This window comes from Rhinolophus hipposideros (assembly GCF_964194185.1).
Source record: "Rhinolophus hipposideros genome assembly, chromosome: 8".
Taxonomy (NCBI): domain Eukaryota; kingdom Metazoa; phylum Chordata; class Mammalia; order Chiroptera; family Rhinolophidae; genus Rhinolophus; species Rhinolophus hipposideros.
In genome coordinates, this window is record NC_138054.1 from 48210748 (window position 1) to 48232187 (window position 21440).

At 42.2% G+C, this 21440-nt stretch overlaps 1 protein-coding gene across 1 annotated transcript; it reads left to right on the forward strand.

The window, feature by feature from the left end:
- The first annotated feature begins 1927 nt into the window (after positions 1-1927).
- LOC308500696 (uncharacterized protein) lies at positions 1928-19110 on the forward strand. The gene is made up of 5 exons (XM_081055920.1): positions 1928-2075; positions 2605-2708; positions 8641-8748; positions 9553-9649; positions 17829-19110. The coding sequence occupies exons 1-5, from the start codon at positions 2041-2043 to the stop codon at positions 17935-17937; spliced, it is 453 nt and encodes a 150-aa protein (XP_080912046.1). The 5' UTR covers positions 1928-2040; the 3' UTR covers positions 17938-19110.
- Positions 19111-21440: the final 2330 nt, after the last annotated feature.

The following is a 21440-nucleotide window of genomic DNA, read 5'->3' on the forward strand; positions in this document are numbered from 1 at the left end:
ATCTGATCTGCTATTCTATCACTAGAAACCACCCCCTCCCCATCTTCTAGGATAAGAATTTGTACTTGACTTGTATTATTATAACTCTTGTCTTAATCACCACTGTGGAAATCATTGTTGAGAACCCACAAAATGAAGTTTTACTCATGAGAGCCACTTTTGATTTCTTTTGATCTTCACATCTACTTGTTTGGCAATTTGGTCCCTAAATTAGACATTTGGTATATTTGGTCAGCCTTGGAACTTCAAAGACAGCAAGTTGTCCAGACATCTGCAAGTCTGTCATTGAAGTCCCTTGTGGTCTCACAGATTGCAGCTTGTTTAGTCTGAACGATGAGCAATGAATCTCCTTTAAGCCTGAGCAAAATAACTGACCAGTCTCGGAGCAATTCTACAGTCACTCATGAGTCCAGCAGTCCCCATGCAAAATACCACACTGGTACTTACAAAAGTAAGGTTAGTGGGAACCTAGTATCTTCCACAACACCTACGAGAAGCACTTTTTTGTTTGTTTTTTGTTTCTTGGTGGGGGGAGCATATTTTGTGTGATTAAGAAGTGCTATTAACTTATGGGAATAGAACAAATTTAGCCTATTTTGCATCATGGGTGAATTGGGCTTGAGGCTTATTGTTGTTTTGTTTGTTTTAGATGGGTAAGAAGAAGGTGTGGAGTTAGGATTTGCAGAGATTACTGCAGAAGGCATTTTATTTTCATAAAAGAGAGAAAAATACACGCATCTCATAATTACAAGTATTTGGAGTGGAAACATGAGACAGATTTCTATTCCTGCCTTCCACATTAATTAGCCAGGTGGCCTTGGGCAAGTCACTTAAATTTCCTTAAATGCAAAATGAAAGCATTGGTCTACACACAGCTATTTAAATCCCTCCTCAAAACATTCATTCCACATTTATCCTGTACCTACTGCGTCCCCATCGGTGCAAGTAACAAACACTGTGACTCGGAGAGCTCAAGATTGTGTCTCCAGCGCATTTAAGCGGCGCCAACCTAGAGCGGGTGTGGCAGAGATCTAATGAGCTTTTCTTTCTTTCTAAAGGGCAACGTCTGTGTTTCAAAGGTCAGCCCAATCCCCCTAAGAAGTGCAACTTAACGGGCTTCTGGGACCAGGGCGGGACACCCAAACAGTTCCCTTTTCGGCTGGGGAAACCTGGGAAAGTCTCTTGGGCGGGGTCCGAGTCACGCGGCAGTTCCGAAGAGGGAATCGTGCAAAGGGGCGAACCCGGCGGCCTTCCGGGGGTGGAAAGACGTGGGGAGGCTGCCGTCGTGCCATCTGTTTGTCTGTTTTGTTAACCACGCCCCCTCACCCCCCCCTCCCACCCCCAGGAACTGTGCGGCCCGATCGCGCAGCCGGGACAGCGGGGGCCCGCACGGCCCCAACACTCGGCCGAGAAAGCCTCGCTTCGGCGCAGGGGCCCGTGGGTGCTGTTCCCGGTCTTGGGCCGAGTCCGCCGCCACGCGCTTTCCCGGACTCAGCGAGGGGCCGCGAGCCGACGGGGGCCGCAGGGCAAGCGGGAACCGCGGCCCCAGGCGGCGCGGGGGGGGGGGGCGACTCGCCAGATCGATCGCAGCTGGGAACTCCGGGCTCGCACTTTCCGTAAGCGCGCCGGGGCTTCCAGCCGCGCCTCGCCCCCGCCCCCGGCTCGCACTTTCGGAGGGTGACACAGCTGGCGGGGTACTCGGAAGTCTGGACCGAAACCCGGAACCTCCCGGGGGGCCGGCGCCTCCGGCCCGCCCCCGCGCAGCCCGGGCTCCGCGCCGCGCTCCTGCCCCTGCGTGGGGAGCTCCGCGCTGCGACCGTGCGCCGTGCCGCGCGGTCCCCGGTGCAGGCTCGGCGACAAACGCTCGGTTAGGTGCGTCACTCAGGCCGCTCTCCTGGTGACGTGCATACTGTTCTTAGTTTCACTTGGAGGTTAGGAAGCCGGCCGAGTGCCTTGCTCCAAATCAAACGGAAGGCAGAGCTGCGATTCCAATTCAGGTGTGTCTTCACCCAGCAATATCACACTTCTCTTGGAGCAGCCATGTCACGGCTCCCATTCCAGTGGGCAGCGAACAGGTAACAGGTGGGACAGGTCAACTGAGAACTGGAGGCCCTCTTCCCGAGGCGGTGGGGGCCCCTTTGCTTCTGGTTGGTGCCCACTCGTGTGCCCAAGTGTGCTGTAAAAATGTTTTTTCCAAGTGTATCACGAAATGGCAAACGTTGGAGAGCATTTCGCAGAACCCCGGCCTCTATTTGCAGACTGTATTGGGATCAAGGACACCTATCATGAGGCGTTGCTGGAGGATTAAATAAGATAGTATTTTTACATGGGTGCTAGCACCCCAGGGCCGCTCAGTACATGTTAATTCTCTGTTCTTTTTGCAGCGCTCCCAGGGACATCTGGGCACTCACCCTCCTCAGTATGGGAGAGGGGACACAGTCGTTCTGCGTCAACATCCTGTCTAACGAACGGGATTTCATCCACTCCACGGGAAAATCACTTACCCCCCGTAGCCATCTAATTAGTGCCAGACACCCAGCTAGGGGCCCTGTTTCTTGGTCCCGTGAAAGGGCTCTTGTCACCTCACCCCCCTTTTTCTCCCAGAAACTTCAGAACAGCTCTGAGCCTAGAACGTGACTTTCTCGGAGACCTGATGGTGGAGACGTGGGCGGGGGCCTCCCGGAAGGAGAGAGGAAGTCAAGTCACCGGTACTTGAAGCTTACCTGCCCCCCGCTGGAGAGGGGAACCCAGCACCTCGGGCGTGAAGCCAGCTCTGCAGGCTTGGGCCTCATCGCTGGCAGGGGCTGGGGCCCTTTTGGTAACTCCAGAAATAGCTGCAGCCTAACAAAAGTGTGTGTGTGTGTGTGTGTGTGTGTGTGTGGTGGTTGTGTCTGGTCGTGGGGGGCTGGTGAAGAGGTGGGGAGGGGTTTCAGCTGTGGAATGCCCAAGTAAATGTAAAGTAAGAAGGCATGTGCTTTAGTATTCTCTCCTGGGTGGGACAGAGTCCTTCCCTGGTAGGTCGTTTCAGGGTCAGCATGTAATTTTGAGGGGACTATCTTGAAATGTGAAACAGGCTAATGGAAGTTTTCCAACATGGTAAAATCTAGTTTGGATTTTAAAATCACTACTCACTAAGGCAGCTGTTTTTCACCTTCCAAGTCTCCATTTTGTGAAATGAGGCTAAAGTATCTGGACAGCCCTTTTCCTTGGATCAACCTGAAATGTTGGGAATATGAATGGCCTCTTACCGTGTTCCCCCCGAAAATAAGACCTACACCGAAAATAAGACCCAGTTAAGATCATCAGCCAGACAGAGGCATTTAGTACCGTATGAAGATGTCTCAGAAGAACATGACATGACTGTATTTGAATAAGTGTAGATTGTTGTACATGAAAAAATAAGACATCCTCTGAAAATACGCCCTAATGCGTCTTTTGGAGCAAAAATTAATACAAGACCCGGTCTTATTTTGGGGAAATATGGTATAAAACCCGGTCTTATTTTCGGGAAAACACAGTAGTAGAGTTGTAGCTCCAAAGAGAATTAGGACCATGAAAGGGCAGGACTCTCTCCTTTAAAAACAAAAACTTTTTATAAAATCTATTGTGGAAAAGTTGTATTTTTTTTCAGAATCAGAAAAAAGAAAACCAATTGAAATCCCACACCCAGAAAATCATTGTTAACTATTTGATGTTTAGCATTATCTGTAAGGCTGAACACACTGCCTTTCTCCTTGAACAACCTTTTTTTTTCTTGAATAAAATGACGTGCCACTAAATATTTTCCATGCATGTTTTTAAGTTGCTATTTTGTATTCTGCTGTGCATTTATTTAGCCAAAGCCGAATTGTAGGTCTTAATGTGTCCAGGATTTTGCTGTTGAATCAGCAAGGAAGTGTGAGTCTTGTAGTTAAATCTTTGAGCACATTTTCAATTACTTACCTAGGTAAATTTCCTAGAAGTGCTATTTCTGGGTTCAGGGACAAAGATTGCCCCACAGTGACTTTTTTTTTAATTGGGGAATATTGGGGAACAGTGTGTTTCTCCAGCGCCCATCAGCTCCAAGTTGTCTTCAGTGTAGTTGTGGAGGGCGCAGCTCAGCTCCAAATCCAGTCGCTGTTTTCAATCTTTAGTTGCAGGGGGCACAGCCCACCATGCCATGTGGGAATTGAACCGGCAACCTTGTTGGTGAGAGCCCCCATTCTAACTGACTGAGCCATCTGGCTGCCCCTACAGCAGCTCAGCGGCAGTTTGTTGTCTTCAATCTAGTTGTGGAGGGTGCAGCTCACTGGCCCACGTGAGAAGCGAACCAGCAACCCTGTTGTTCAGAGCTAGACATATCTGGATACAGAGATGAATACTTTGTAGTACAAGGTGCCATAGATGTTGTTAGAGAAAGCTTTGGGTAGCTAGATGCCCTGTTTGAGAAGGGTTGCAAAGGACCAGTGGACTTTCTTGAGACCAACAGATTTTAAGTGAGAGGACATGAGTGGGGATCATTGAAAAACGATAGGATGGGGCGGATGGGTGGCTCAGTTGGTTAGAGCACGAGCTCTGGGCAATGAGCCTGTGGATTCGGTTCCCACATGGGCCAGCGAGCTGCGCCCTCCGCAACTAGAAGGAAGTCAATGAGCTGCTGCTCAGCTCCCAGGTGGCCAGATGGCTCAGTTGGTTGGAGCGCAGGCTCTCAAACACAAGGTTGCCAGTTCGACTCTTGACTCCCGCAAGGGATGGTGGGATGCGCCCCCTACAACTAACAACAGCAACTGGACCTGGAGCTGAGCTGTGCCCTCCACAACTAAGATTGAAAGGACAACAACTTGGCTTGGAAAAAGTCCTGGAAGTACACACTGTTTCCCAATAAAGTCCTGTTCCCCTTCCCCCATAAAATCTTAAAAAAAAAAAGAAAGAAAGAAAAGAAATTAAAAAACAAAAACGGTAGGATAGACAAGAGGAGGTTCAAGAGGAATTTCCTATACAGAAACACGGTGGCCTAAGAGCCTGGTATATGATCATACATTTGGGGAAATTGTGGATTGTCTTGTGTGCTTGTACTGAGAGTAGAGCTGGGAAATAGGACAGTGACAGAAGGTAAAGAAATAGCCTGTTATCTCCTCCTAAGAAAGTCTGTACCTTAGTCACATAGCAAATGGAGAAAGTGACTTAAAGAGCTTCCAAGGTCATGATGAAATTGGATCCCCCCACTTAACCGACTGAAGGGGGAGAGAAAACAAACGAAAATTTGCAAAGGAAATATCCCAAAAGAACATTGAAATGAAAACTGCAGAGAATCAACCAAATTCAGTGGTTGTAACTAATATGCCTATCACACCTAAGAGAGTGCTGTACTTATCATAAGTAAGTTTGGTGATGAGAAACTTTCTCTTCTCTACTTTAAAGAGCATGGCCTTACCACTGGTGCATACCTAGATTTTACTTCCATTTCCTGTTAGGAAAACAAGCTGAAGACTCTCCAAAAGTCTAAAAACATATAGCATAGATTTTAGTATGTGAAAGCTCATTGTAAACTGTAAAGTAATATTTAATTAAATACATATTTCTGGAAGGTGGTTTAATAAAAACTTTTACTTATAGACAAGGGGTCAAGAAATGCCTTCTGTGACCAAACAGGTAATGACTTTCAGTGATTCTGGAAATTTCTCAGCTAATACCTCATTGAATATTGTCTCTCCCTCATTTTTGCTATCTTCTTGGAGAATTCTGATTATATACATATTAGACCTTCTAATTCTGTTGTCTAAGTCTTGCTAGCTCTCTTTGATATTTTGGATAGTTATTTTAGGATCTGACTTCCAGTTCACGAATTCTTTTTTTCAGCTGTGTCTAATCTTTTGAATTTGAGTTTTAAAATTCTATAATTTTTTTTCATTCCTAGAAGTTCTATTGCAGATCTGTCCAGACAATTCTGTAGGTTCTCGTTTCTCGCTTATATGTTCAGGCTTTTCTTGAAATAAAGGTTTTAAAGCTAAGCAAACCTCTCCCCGGTCTTTAGGCCTCCATCAGCAGGAAAAGAGGAATCCCCGGAGAAACATGTACTTCAGAAATGAATATTTCTTCCCTTCCCTTCACACAAACATTGTCAGGCGCGAAGAGGAAGACCTAGGACTCTGTGTGCTCTTGAGAAGAGACTACTTCCCTCACTGCACCCATACTCATAGTCTTACCATCACTATTGACTTCGAAACCATTATAATCTCATTATGCCTACCTCCCTGTTTTTGTCAGTCATACAAGAAGCCCAGCTCTCAGGTTATCTCTCATACCCAAAGATAATCCCCATATGTCTCAAAGGACAATGAGATTCTTCTGCTATAATACTCCTTAGCTCTCTCCTAGCTTTTTCCCCCACCACCTGCCATACTACATATTTTAAGTTATTTTTTTTGTCTCTCTCTCTCCTGAAATGTAACCTCCTTGAGAGTCAGGGTATTTATTTTGTTGGCTATTTTATCCTTATAGCTCAGAACATTACCTGGCAAATAGAAGGTATTATAAAAATATTTGTTGAGTGAATTAATATTAAACATTCTTATTTTATATTCTATGTCTTGTCATTCCATATCTGAAGATTTCGTAGGTCTGATTTCTGTCCTCTGTGGCTGCTGGCTTTTACTCTCTGTGTCTTATTTATTGTGTGTTCCATGGATTTTAATCTGAGCTTGGATTTATCTGTAGAAATTCTTTGAGGCACAGATTGAAGTTCCGTTTATTTAGAGATCATTTGTGTTTACTTTTACTAATTGCCTGCGGTAACTACATACCCAGGACCAAATTAATATCTTTGCTTGTATTTGTTTTTTATTTTTAACTACTAAAGTAGGATGAATTGGGCTGGACACCCATGTGTGTGGGAATATCTATCTATCTATCTATCTATCTATCTATCTATCTATCTATCTATCTATCTATCATCTATCTATCTATTCACACATCCTTGGAGATTATCTCTATTTCTATCTCTATCTCTACCTCTATCTCTATCTCTGTCTCCTCTATCAAGTGCCAGGATCCAGACAGGCAAGTTTTCCTGTCCCTTTCAGGGCAGCAGGTTTCTTTCCTGTTCATCCTTATACTGAAAGTGTAGCCAGCCCCCTTTGGGTTTTCTGTTTTATTAGACTTCCCCATGTTGAGTGGGCTTGAGCTTGATCTGATTTCTAAAACCCAGTCTTTTTAGATCTTCAGATTTCTCATGAGAAGACTGACTTTTTAAAAAAAAAAAGTGAAATTAGCAACTTTTAAATGTTGACAATCAGTTCAAATTAATATTTTTAAAGTGTTGGACAAAAATATTATCATGAGCCGGTATTTGAGCTTCAGTCTGCCAGTTTTCAATCTCTGTTCCTAATAGCCTAAGCAATCAGCCCATCAATAAACCCATGTGTATTGTGTGTGTGTGTGCGTGTGTGTGTGTAACGCAGAATGCATTCAGTTAGAATGCATTTGTGAGCTAACAATAACCACAGATTTGGTGAGAAAAGTTCAATTTCAGGTTTCTGGTTTTTTTTCTTTATAAATGTACTTTCCAGATAAGTGTGTAGATTTTCTGTTCAGAAATTATGGTCGCTATATCGACAACACAGGAAATATAGGATATAGTCCATGCTCTCAAAGATTTTACATTCTATGCAGCATAGAATATGCAAAATGGATTGAAGTATCAAGAGATTTAAAAAGAGAAGATCAATTAAGCAGTCACTGCCTCAAGCTGGGTCTGCTTCAAAAGAGCCTTAGCTAGGGTCGGTGTGATGGCACTAGAAGGAAATGGGCAGATATCAGGTAAAGCAAGATGTAGCAGGAGTTGATAACAGAAATGAATGTGGGTTAAAAATAAGGGTGAAATAGTATTTGTACTTAGTAAATGAGACAATTCTAATCAAGCATTGTGTAGCATGACTTTAAAGGGTGCTTTCAGTGATTATGTTGAAGGAAATTTTTTAAAAGTCCAATATCACTTTTCTTTTGGTTTGTTCATTTCTTGTAAATCAAAGGCAATGTGAAATATTTTCTAATTTACACAAGGCTCAAAAATGTAATCACTTTTTATATAATAATAATAAGGGAAAACTACCCAAGTATTAGGGGAAATAGTTTGGCTGATATATTCATGTATATTATCCTCTTCTACTACCTTCTCATTAAGTAATTGTCTTTCTCCTTTCATAAACAAACAAAAAAATGTGCACAGGCACATCAAGATTTTGAAATATCTAGAGGCTTCTCATGTTGGAAAGCTTTATTGAAATAGACCATCAGTATTCTCCTAAATCAATGCTATTAGTTCACTTAATGGCATTTCAGTGGCGTTGATCATTTGAAGGGGCTATAGGGAAACCGATGACATTAAATAAGATAGATAGATTATGGCTCACATTCAACTCTCATCTCTCGGTGGGCCTAGCAAGCAAAATACCTCCTGTTATTGCTAATGGAAGTTTTGAGCATAAGCCTTGGTGTACTTAAGAGTTTACCATTAAAAATCTATCCATCTCCTATTCCTTGCAATAGGCTGCAAATAGGCTTTAACTTTAGGTGTAATTGGTTAATTGGTTGGGACAATGGCTTGATTGTAAATGATTAACACCCAATAGGTTTCTTTCTCCCTTTTCTGCCCCTTTTTAGTTCCAGAATGGAGGGATCAAAGGGACCATTATCAACATCCTATGGTAAAGATAACACTAGGAGAATTTGATTGCTTACGTAGACTTCAGACACAGTACAGGAATCCAGGTAGGGTTATGTTTGTAGTAGTTTAAGACTTACCAAGCACATTCACTTGTATGGTGTCATATTTGAATCTTACTGTAATTCTGTCCCGATAGTAGGTTAGTGTCTTAATTTGGGTGGCTATAACAAAGTCCTGTAGACTGGGTGGCTTATAAGCAATTGAAATTTATTTCTCACAGTTCTGGAGGCTGAAAGTCTGAGATCAGAGTGCCAGCATAGTTGGGTTCTGGTGATAACCCTCTTCTGGGTTGCAGACTATCATCTTATTGTATATTTACATGGCAGAAAGAGGATGAGAGAGCTTTATGGGGTCCCTTTTATAAGGGCACTGATCCCATTCTTGAGGACCCCACCTTCATGTCCTAATTACTGCTCAAAGGCCCCGCATCCTAATACCATCTAATTGGGGATGGGATTTCAACATATGAATTTGGGGAAGGAGGACACAAGCATGCAGGCCACTCCAGTTGGGCTTACCTATTATACCAGTGTCGAGACTGATTATAAGAGTTGCTTTGAAATTTCTTGTCCAATGGCACAAAGCTCACATATGAAAACCAGGACTAGAACCTACATCTTATGGCAACAAGTCCAATGCTTTTTCCAGTGTCCCAAATTGCTTCTCAGCCATTCATTTTAATAAGTGTTCCTTCAGGGCCCATTACATGTGTGACTTCATCAGGCTCCAAAGGTGGCAAGAATGTAAACGTTGCCACGGGTCTCAAAGGACTTAGAGGTTTTTTGACCAAAGTTTGTATACCTATAAAATGGCTACAGCAGGAATTGTATTTTCATGAACTGTTTCAGGAATTCAGAGAAAGGGGAAATCACTGTGGGCTGTCCATTGGGGAACATTTCATGGAGGAAGCCTGTGGGTGTTCATGGATGCGCTACAACAAATAAGGTAACGAAAGAGCTAACTCTTTGGAGCGCCTACTCTGGGTTGGGTACTGTGCTAGGTACATCTCCTATCTCCTCTCGTTTAAGCCTCACTATAATCCTCTGAGGTAGGTGTTATACTCTCCACTTTGCAGATGAAAAAAACAGCGCTCAGAGAGGTGGAAGGCACACTTGTCTAAGCACACAGTAGGAGCAGAACCAACGTTGAACATATGGGGACACCAGTGTCCCAACTCTTAACCACTACTGTATACGATTTTATATTAAATAGATTTTAAAAATATAACTTTTAAAAAATATGCAAAATTGTGTGCAGTCCTCCAAAGCAAAAAGAGAAAAAGGACAATTAGAGTTCCTCTCTTCCTTGACACATAGGCAGACCTGTGGGATAGAACAGAGAGAGGGAATCTGTTGTGTGCCACACTCTCACTTTATAAAAGAAAATCCTAGCTTACAAAAGAATGCCCTTGAGCTTCAAGATAATTGTGTAAAGGCCAAGTAGTCAATCAAACATTTTGCCAAATCGAGGAAAACAAAACAAGAGAGAATATAAGTACAGAAGACATTAAAGAATCAGCATGATAAGGGTTATATTAAATCTTTGAAAAGAGACCCCATCTTTGTGGCCTAATACTTGTGGGGGGCAATCTGCTTTAGGAGGTTGAGTTGCCACAGTTTTATTCCCCGAAACATTGAGGGAGGTGATTCAGAAGAAAGCTCATCGCTATGGACAAGTTTCTAAAGCTATGGTTTCCCTGTGCATTCTAGAGCATTTATTCAATGTACATATTTACAATACATACATATTTTTGTACTCATGTTATTTTATATCTTTTTCCCTAATGCCCCATTTTATCTGCCAATAGTTTCTGTCAGCTTCATGTCAGTTGGCGAGTGTATGGTGCTGGTTGAGGCACCCGTCTCCATAGGTGTTGCCAAGTGTATAACAACTTGTTGCCAAATGTACAACAGGGAGGAGAAAGGCTTCAAGCAATTGGGAAAGATGTGGGCAACATTAGGTCACTGGGCTCAAAGGAGGAAGACATGTAGATGCTAGAAAATTAGGTGAAGGGTTGACACACAACAAGAATTTAATTAGGATTTTTTGTTGTGGTGGTTGTAAAATATATGGAACACAAAATGTGCCATTTAAACCATTTTTAGGTGTAAAATTTAGTGGCATTCATTATTCACAATGTTGTGGAACCACTACCACCATCTATTTCCAAAACCTTTTAATCACCCCAAACAGAAACTCTGTACCCTTCAAGCAATATACTCCTCCCTCCAGACCCTGGTAAACTCTAGTCTATTTTCTGTCTCTATGAATTTGCCTATGCTAGACATCTCAGGTATTCATACATTTTGTCTTTTTATGTCTGACTTATTTCAATGTTCACCCACATTGTAGGTTGTATCAGAACTTCATTCCTTTTTATGGTTGAATACAATATTATTTTATGTGTATACCACATTTTGTTTGTCCTTCATTTGTTGATGGACATTTGGATTGTTTCCACCTTTTGGCCGTTGTGAATAATGCTGCAATGAACATCGGCATAGAAGTCTCTGTTTGAGTCCCTTTTTTCAATTCTTTTGTGTATATACTAAGAGTGGAATTGCTGGGTCACATGGTCATTCTATGTTTAACTTTTTGAGGAACTGCCAAACTATTTTCCACAGGGACTGTACTATTTTACATTCCCAGCAGTGTATGAAGGTTCCAATGTCTCCACATCCTTGCCAACAGTTGCTATTTCCATTTTTTTTTAAATAGCCATCTTTGTAGGTGTGAGCTGATATGTCATTGTGGTTCTGAGTTGCATTTCCTAATGACTAATGATGTTGAGCATTTTTATGCACTTATTGGCCATTTGTATATCTTCTTGGGTTAAACATCTATTCAGATCCTTGGCTCAGTTTTTAATTGGATTGTCTGTCTTTTGCTGAGTTGTAGGAGTTCTGTATTTCGGATATTAAATCCTTACCAGAGGTATGATATGCAAATATTTTCTCCCATTCTTTCGCTTTATTATTTTAATATTAGCAAAGTTTTACTTTAATTTTTTTTTAAAGATTTTATTGGGGAAGGGGAACAGGACTTTATTGGGGAACAGTGTGTACTTTCAGGACTTTTTTTCCAAGTCAAGTTGTTGTCCTTTCAATGTTAGTTGTGGAGGGCGCAGCTCAGCTCCAGGTCCAGTTGCTGTTGCTAGTTGTAGGGGGCGCAGCCCACCATCCCTTGTGGGAATCGAGGGATCGAACCGGCAACCTTGTGGTTGAGAGGACGGCTCCAACCAACTGAGCCATCCAGGAGGCAACTCAGCTCAAGGTGCCCTGTTCAGTCTTAGTTGCAGGGGGTGGAGCCCACCATCCCTTGCGGGACTTGAGGAATTGAACTGGTAACCTTGTGGTTGAGAGCCCACTGGCCCATGTGGGAATCGAACTGGCAATCTTCGGAGTTAGGAGCATGGAGCTCTAACTGCCTGAGCCACCGGGCCGGCCCCTTACTTTAATTTTTGTCTTCTTATAAATAACTCTGAAAAAGCCCATATGTAAGAGGCTTGTTGTCTAAAGTCCATGTGGAAACCACTGAGAATGTCTCTCAGATACGCACTGGGGGCCAAGGCAGGAGGAGGGAATGGAGGTCTGCCAACAGGACTGGGGGGCTCAGCCAGGAGCCTGGCTCCCTGCTCTCAAACTCCCTTCCCTGTAGTAGATAGCACGCTGCCAAGTTGATACTTGGAATTCCCAAGGCTGCCTGAATGTTTGGGTATGTTAGGGGAAATGCCAGGGGTTTCAAGATGGCCCACATGCCGATCTGTGTGCTAGCCTGAGGGGCCCTGGGCCAGCACCCCTTTCCCAGTTCAGCTATGAAAGAGCCAAGCTCTATGTCGGCTGGGGCCTGCTTGGGCCCTGGTATGGGCGGCAGCCTTTCACCTCTAGCAGACTTGCTCCCACCCGCCACCACTTTTGGTGTTAATTGTCTCACATAGAGTCAGGTGCTGGTGAGACCTAGCCATGGCTGTGAGGCAGACAGTGAGGGGTGGCAGGCACAGGCTCTGGGACTGGGACTGGAGTGGTCCCTGACTCTGCACCTCTGGCCTGCCTGTACATTTATGTTTATTCCTAGACTGTGGTCCATTGCAGGGAGGGGTGAGTGGAGCAAGGTGCTGGGAGCCTCAGCCTTGTAGTATAGGTGTGGGGGAAAAGGGCAGAGGGAGGGATGAAGAGAGAGTCAGGAAGGCAGGGCTGAGTGAGGGACAAACAGGAACTTGTCTTGAAGGTGACCAACTGTGGCCCACGTGACACAGATTTCTGCTCCCAAGGGGACCCCTCGGGTCAGCCCAATAGATGTGCTAACCACCAGAGGACCCAGAATGTGATGGGACCACAGCAGAGCGAAGTAGAACCACTGGGTGTTATGGCTGATGATTTCCTTGTCAATGAGCCGTAGTGGGTTCTCGATGTCTGGGCTTTCAAAGGTCATGGCTGGGGCCCAACGCTGGGCAGGCTGTAAAGGAACCAGACTGGGGAAAACCCCACATGGCCCAGTGTGCTGAGCTGGGCCCTGTGGTAGTGGCTGTGCCCTGGCCAAGACAACTGGGCCACCTCCTTTTCACTTTCTTAATAATGTCCTTTGATGCACAAAAGTTTTTAACTTTGATGAAGTCCAATTTATCTATTTTTTTTCTTTTGCTGCTCATGCTTTTGGTATCATATCTACGAATCCATTGCCAAATGCACAGTCACCAAGATTTACCCCTGTATTTTCTTCTTAGAGTTTTATGACTCAATTTTGAGGGGTGAAAGCAAGCATCCTTGTCTTGTTCCTACTTTTAGGGGGAAAGCTTTCAGTCTTTTACTATTGAGTATGATGTTAGCTGTGGTTTTTTCATAAATGCCTTTTACCATGTTGGAAAAGTTACCTTTTATTCCTATTTTCTGAGTGTTTTTATCATGAAAAGGTGTTGGAGACTGTCAAATGCCTTTTCTGTGATAACTCAGATCATTTTTTTTTAACCTTTGTTCTATTAATGTGGCTTATTGATTTTTTTATGTTGAACCACTCTTGCATTCCTGAGATAAATCCTATGTGGTCATGATGTATAATCCTTTTAATATCCTGTTGGCTTTGATTTGCTAGTGTTTTGTTGAGGATCTTTGCATCTATAAGGGATATTGGCCTGTAATTTTCTCTCATGTCTTTATCTGCCTTTGGTATCAGTGTAATGCTGGCCTTGTAGAATGACTTAGGAAGTATTCCCACCATTGTGATTAAGTTCATCAACTTTGGAGGCAGATGGTGTGAATTTTAATCATGCCTTTGCCATCAAAAAGTTTGTAGTAAGTTATTTGTTATTTAACCTCTCTACACTTAAGTTTCCCATCTGTAAAATAGGAGTGTTGAGAAGATTAATTGGAATCATTTATTATAAAGTCAATGGTGCTGGTAAGTGTTTAACAATCAGCTCTCAGAGGATATAGGGGTGGGAAATCCTGACATGTACTGTTTGCCAATTTCCATGGTATAAATACTCCTGCCAGGGCTGATTTTAAGACGCCAGTGTGAAATCATCCAACGTGGAGTTGAGAAGACATGCACACAATCTGCTCTCATGAGCCAGTGGGAGCTGACTCCAGCACGTCACTTTTTTTTTTTTAAATATGATGTACATAATATATGATTGATAAATATTATCATTTTCAGTTGCCTTTAACAGAAAGATTAAAAGTGAAAACTGGATAATTCCTGAAAAGTCAAGCTATATCATCTCTCTCTATATTGCCTTATGTTCTGTAATATTCATAATCTAGGTATGTTGAAATGTTATTCTCAGGTAGTCCATTCTCTGTGGAAATCACATTTCATATCTCCTTTCTATCTCTAGATCTTCCATCATTGTTTACAGTGAACATAATCACAGGGGGAGTGGTCCTTACCCACAGATTGCTCTGCCCTGCTGGCGATTGACCAGATCTGCAAGGACTTGTTGCTCCTACTTGCTTAATATATTAACCTTGATGGCTGCAGGAAAACTTAGAGGTATTATCCTGCTTTGGCTCCCTTGTGGCTAAGGTGTTCTGCCTGCTCTGGCCCTGCCGGCAGTCACCAGCCAGTCATGTTTTCCCTGGAAGGCACATAGGAACTGCCCATCCACCCTCATCAGGCAAACAATTCTGCAAACGTCATGTCCTCTACACCTCTGCTTAGACCCAGGGTTAGGATAATTTATGAAGCATACAAAGACTGTCATAACCTGACCCTAATCCTAACCCCATTACCAAGTTGCTATTTCCTATGGTGATATTTCCATGTTTGTTACCCATCCGTCCGAGACTTACAGAGTGCCTATGGCTGCAAATGCAAAGAGGCTTTATGGTCCCGACTGTCCATAAACTCACAGCATGGGATGTGTAGGGTAGAGTGGAGATAGATATTGCAAACCAACAATGAGACTGCAGTGTGATAAGGGAAAATACAAAAGTATATGAAAAGTACTCTGGGAAACTAAAGGAGGAAGTCTGCTTGCCCCTGGGGATGCTAAGGAGGTTCTTTTCAGAGTGTGTACAGGTAACCACAGGGTAAAGCAGAGGCTTGGGGCCAGATTATGATAGACCTTGTATGCCTGACTACGGCATTGAACTTCATCCTGCAGCAACAAAGCAGTTGTTCTTCCCTTTGCTCTTTGATTGCCCTGCATCGTAGAACTTTAAAACTCTGGTCCCTGTTAATTATAAAATAATAACCAACTGGTTTAGGGCTTACAATGTGCCAGATACTGTAGTAAGTGCTTTAAGTTCATTATTTAACTCAATTTTCACAACAACCTTAGAAGACAAAATGTTATCATCCCCATTTTACAGAGGAGAAAACTGAAATTGAAAACTCAGAGTCTTGCGAGTAGGAATATGCAGAGCCGAAGCGCAGCTCTGATTCACCGTGGAGCCTGTGCTCTTAAAAACAGGACTTGGTGTAGTTGAGGAACCGGGAAGAGTGCTTCCATCTCCCCAAACCAGGCCCCTAAAACTTGCCCACATTTTATAGTGATCATACCTAAACCCTCTTACCTGCTACTTGGGTTGATAGCAACAATCTGAAAAACTCTTGTTTAGGAGGCAGTGGTAGTTACTATGGAGAAGGGCTTCAGAGAATGGGGACGCAGTGTCAATTTCCCTCCAAGGACTGTGGTTGCTGTGGGTGACACTGCGTTAATCATTAAGCTGCTCTTGTGTGAGTCAGTTAACACCCTCCCAAATATGTAATGCGTTAACCCAATTAAAAGGAAGCAGGAATTCCACTTAACATTGCTTAACACTAACATATATATATATAAGGCATATATAAGTATATATGTGTGTGTGTGTATATACATGTATATATATATAAAATTTAGTGTTGATGTCAATTCTGTAAAATTGTGTGTACCAATAAATAAGCTGAAGCTCAGAAAGGTGAAACTGCTTGTTCAAGTTCATAGAGTCAATTTTGTTTCTACTATTCCAAGATGCTAACTATTGGGGTGCTCTTATTTAGTTTTATCCTAGTGAATAGCTGTTCTTCTTTGCTGCCCTTCTTTTTAATAATGAGAATCTGAATGTGCTCTGAAGGAGCATTATTATTTTGGAGATGTGGTGTAATGAAAAGAAGGGGAGCTTTGAAGTCAGGTGTTCCTGGGTTAAAATTCTAGTTCCTGCTCTGTGGTTGGTGTGACCTTTGGCAAATCACCAGTCTTACCCGAAATGATGATTGTGAGAATTGAAGCAGATGGCTGGTCCCTAGGGGAACTTCAGTACATATCAGTCCTTTCCAGCTCCTCCTTGGTGTAACATGAGTGGGCATCTCCAGCCATCTCAAACAATTGGTGAAATACTCAATACATCCTTAGAGGTATTTGAATTTATTTCAATTACAACCAACTCTTGCCATGTGACATTTTTGGGGGAAATTGAAGGATGGTATTGTGAAGTTAGGCAAATGATACAGGTCCTGCAGGTTAGGACTCAACAGGCCAATCAGTGAGGCCCATTACCCATGAGAGTTCTGGGAGGAAGGAGAAGAGCTGCTATGTTGGAGCTGTGAAAAATCTGGTCAGGGAGAAAAAACACCTGGACAGATGGAAAGAAAAATAGCAATAGAAGCCAATAGAGGACAAGTTTCCAAGGAGTGATGTAGGTAATAAAAGTTGTGTGAATTTGGAAGAGAGAAAGAGACCACTTGGCAGGGGCCACGTAACCCTCCATGACCCATTTCCCATACTCTCTCTGTCTTCTATCCCTCCATAGCACTTCGGGTTTCTTTTAGGTGTTACCAGTGCACTTACCTTTTTGTAACAAGGTGGAGAAAATATCACCATCTCTTCCTAGCTGGCACCAGAATTCCTCTTGGGGATAGAAGCATCTAGATTTGGAAAATTAGGTACCTATATCAGAATAGGTTGGAGAGTGCTTGAGGCAGAAAGTGGAGACCTGAGGACCTAGAGGTTAGAGGAGGGGCAACTGCTGTGCATTCCACAGGGAGAATTTGGAATGCTTGTGGGCAATTTGAGATGGAGAGTGTGAAGGAAAGAGAAAGGATAGGACAGAGGGAAAGGGGAGAGAGCAGCTAGCAACGCAGCTGAGCTGTGATTCCTTCCGTCATATACCTACATCTCCAGCAACTGCTACCAAATCTGGGCAGCTTCGTGTGAATGCCTTTGATGGGAAAACCAGGAAGGGGCAGTTTCATTTCCACATTGTGCAGAACAGATTAGATGTGAAGAGGTGGAAGTGTCCCTCTGGAAATTACCTAGCTCTTGAAAGGGCTATATCCTTCCACAGGCCAGGTACACTGTTGGGGGTTCAAACCAAGTTGACCCAGATCTTTGAGAGGCAAAGGGGCCTCAGCTGACTTTTAAGTTATACAGCCAATTCCTTTCTCTTTCCTTCTTTACCTTTCTCTCCCTTCCAAAGCTTACCTAGTGCAATGCCTGACCTATAATAGTAGGCACTCTGTAAATATCTGTTGTGCTGAATCAAATACAAGTGTTATACATGGTTTCTGCTGTCGTGGTACCTAAAATTGAGTGAAAACAACACAAACCTATTTCGCACATAAAAATAAGCCTAATTGTAACGATTCTGGGAAGGATGTAAATACCAACTAAATAGGCTCAACACTTTTCCTACCTTTTTGTTTTCAGTATCCTTCAAGGCCCAGCTCACATCTTATCCTCCAGAAAATCTACCTGGTGTTTGCTGACTCTGCAATCTAATGATATTTCCTGCTTGTATCAGCCATTTAACACTTGATCAGTTATTTTTCAAATGGATGTCTTGCCTTTTCACTATGTACTACAACCCCTGAGTCCTACAAGAGTGGTCATCCTTGCTAAGGGACTAGTACAGTAGCCAATACACATAGTGGTTCAGTTGATAGTTACTGATCATATGTGTCCTGTATCATCGTCTCAGAAACTTGAGAACTTAGTGTATGCTGGGCTCATGCTAGTACTGAATAAATACTTGTTGAGTTGAATTGAATTGAATTGTTGGGCTCCATAGCCCTCTGAGAATATATGATTCCTAGATATCACTCTCCTACCAGAAAAACAGAAAATTAGAACTTGGGAAGAAATCAAATCTAATTCTTGTTCAGCTATTTTCCTATTGCGTTAGGGCAGGTAATCTAGGTTTTTTACTTCAAAGCAAATATGATTTCTTGGCTAATAACTTTTACATGGTTAGTATAAATTTAAGGAATAAATATGTACAGAATTTTGATGCTGACAGGTGTCACAAAATCATCTGCTCTAACCCAGGAGAAACGGGAGCTCAGAGAGGTTAAACAGACTGCCTTATTTTTCTTCAGTATGTTGCAGAGCTCACCTAGCATTCAGGTCTCTTGCTTCTTGGTCCAGTGGTCTCTCCAGGACACTAAGCTTGTTTTTCAGAATAGCATTTCACAAAGTGTTTTCATTATTATTGCAGTATACTAAGTCCCTGGAGTAGAATAAACCTTGTTATTATAGCTAGTAAGTCAGTCCAAACCAGTCTGATATTCCTGTAAAACTGAACAGATTTTGAAGTAAAGTATCCTTGGGCTCCCTCATTGCCTTCTGTGGAGGCCATCATCTCATTTATCCTGTGTGTGTGTGTGTGTGTGTGTGTGAGAGAGAGAGAGAGAGAGAGAGAGAGAGAGAGAGAGAGAGAGAGAGAGAGAGAGAGAGAAGAGAGAGAGATCAAACAATACAATGAATGTTTAAGTAAAAAATAATTTATTACAGTAAAAGACACAATGTCATTAATCCCCCCCTCAAAATACCTTCCCCTCACTTCCAATACACTTATCCCATCGTTCTTGCCACTTTCTGAAGCAGTTCTGGAAGTCCTCTTTCATGAGTGTCTTTACTTTATCCTCCATCATAATAATGCTCTGTGTCACACATCACTTCTGGTTTGGCAATTTATGTCAAATAAAAACATTACTATAAAAAAAAAAGAGCATTATGGTGTGTCCTCATCTACCGTATTCACTGGTTTTGGTACCATGCGACCTCTGGATCTTCTCCAAAGTCCAAATGATTCCGGACATGGAGGCAGCCATGACAGTGCAACTAAAGACACTCACAAAAGACGATTTCCAGAACTGCTTCAGAAAGTGGCAAGTATGATGGGATAAGTGTGTTTGAAGCAAGGGGGAGTAATTTGAGTGGGAATAATGGCAATGTGTCTTTTACTGTAATAAATTCTTTTTATTTAAACATTCACTGTATTGTTTGATCACACCTCATGTATATACTCATATGTGTATATGTATATATGAGTACATACACACATATGTGTGTATAAACATAAATGAGCCCTTCTATGGACATTTATTATAACTTAGCTTTATTTATTGTCATAGTGCTATTAATAACAGGAACCACAAAAACCTTCAATTAGATTAAAGTCATAAGAAATAAGATTAGTAATCCTTATTCTGCTCTGTATATTGAGTGTTTTTTATAATAAACTAACTGATTTTTATCTTTTCAAAAATTAGTGTATGGACATCTTGTAAGATATATCAGATATTTTGATATTTTTGGCAAAAACATTTGTTTTCTAATAACTAATGATATTAACTATCATTATTAATCCTCATGATGATTCTATAAAGTAGTCATTATGACTGTTCTCACATTTGAAGAAATCTAAGCTTATCAAAATTTGGTGTTTTGTCCAAGATCCCACAATCGGGGAAGCCAAAATTAAATGAGATAATATATATGTACTTCACGATGCTGGGCAGCCAGTGTATTGAATAAATGCAACTGAAGGGTCCATGGGACGTGGAAATAAGTGTAAGAAAAGCTGAAGCTGTTGTGAGGATAGTACCTAAAGCACATGTTCTGAGTTCCTAATACATATATGACTAAAATTGTACTCTGAGCTTCCTACCCATCAAAGGGAGAAACAGAATCAGTTACACAAGTGATAAGTAACCTTGCTCAAGAGAAGTGTAACTATTTCTGGAGCTCAGACCTAAGGCTCCTCTTTCAAGACACAAGATTTACCATTCCAGCAAGGACCTTAGAGGATGAGGCAAACTCACTATGGGATGGCTGTTGGAAGCCTGGAAAACATGATGGCGAAACCTGAGTGAAATGGAGACGCCCGAGTTGCCCTGGCTGAGGCAGAGGAAGGATTAAGAAGATGAGGAACGGGACATGCTAGAATGGAAATATTACGGAAGACCCAAAGACCCACCAGAGGATTACGTTTCATGGGAGGCCCAAGGGACACACCATTCACCAAGACCATTAAGACTGCTCTCCAGAGAGGAAGCAGTGCCAGTTATCACCAAGAAATGCAAACCACCTCTGAAGGCCGGGGCTCAAAGTTGGAGAGTAGTTCAGAGCTGGGCTCCTGAATAGCTGTGGACACGTTGGCGCTCCTCCCAGGTAGTAGAGACCAATTGCAAGTGCACAGCTACTGGAAGCCAATTGGCCACAATGACCATGATGACCCATAGGGTCAGAGGAGCAGCAAAGGGGGCCTGATCTGCAGGAATAGTAACAGGGTTCATAACTCATGGTATCCCAAGGGGCGAACATGTAGCCAACAAAGGTACTCCATAAAATCTAAAAAAGAGGAGCCGTGACCCCTCTTTATGAATCCATGAATCAAGAATCTAAAAATGTGCAGTCCGTTTGACCCAATTTGACTTCTGTGAACTCTCCTAAAGTAATTATCTAAATATTAAATATTTAATTATTGTTATTTGCATGAAGAAATTCAATATTTGTGAAGACTTTTGTAGTAACATGGAAAATGCATATAAATTAAGGAGCAATTTACAAAATTACATGTATACCATGATTTATATTTATAGTAAAATATGCATAGTGAAAAAAATAACTGGAAGAAAATAAATAATATGGGAAGCATGTTTATGTTAGGGTTACAAGATTACAGGTGACTTTATAGTTCTAGTTTCTAACTCTTTGAATTGTATTTCATGATGTGTACAATGTTACTTTTGTTTTGTTCAGTAGAACCTTTTAAAGGCAAACCTCACTGAATCTTTTTCCCACTGCAATCTAACTTTTGCAGAGAAATAGACTGGTGAGCAAATGCTCGAAGATTTATGTGTGAAACTCATGTGTGTACGATTGCTGGTTGTGGGAGTTATTATTATTATTTTTTTGACAATTTCCTAATAAGAAGCTTCTACGCCATTACGTTTGGTTTATTTCAATTCAGATCAATATTTGTAGCAGGTTTGCAGGTTTCATGCTACATGTTACACGTTAGAAGGAAATACGTAT

Bases quoted from the DNA above. Each gene is read 5' to 3' on its own strand.
- LOC308500696 (XM_081055920.1), top strand. From the start codon at position 2,041: ATGTCACGGCTCCCATTCCAGTGGGCAGCGAACAG. The intron at 2,076-2,604 runs GTAACAGGTGGG...TTTTTCTCCCAG, and splicing joins TTCCAGTGGGCAGCGAACAG to AAACTTCAGAACAGCTCTGA. The intron at 2,709-8,640 runs GTACTTGAAGCT...GCCCCTTTTTAG, and splicing joins GAGAGGAAGTCAAGTCACCG to TTCCAGAATGGAGGGATCAA.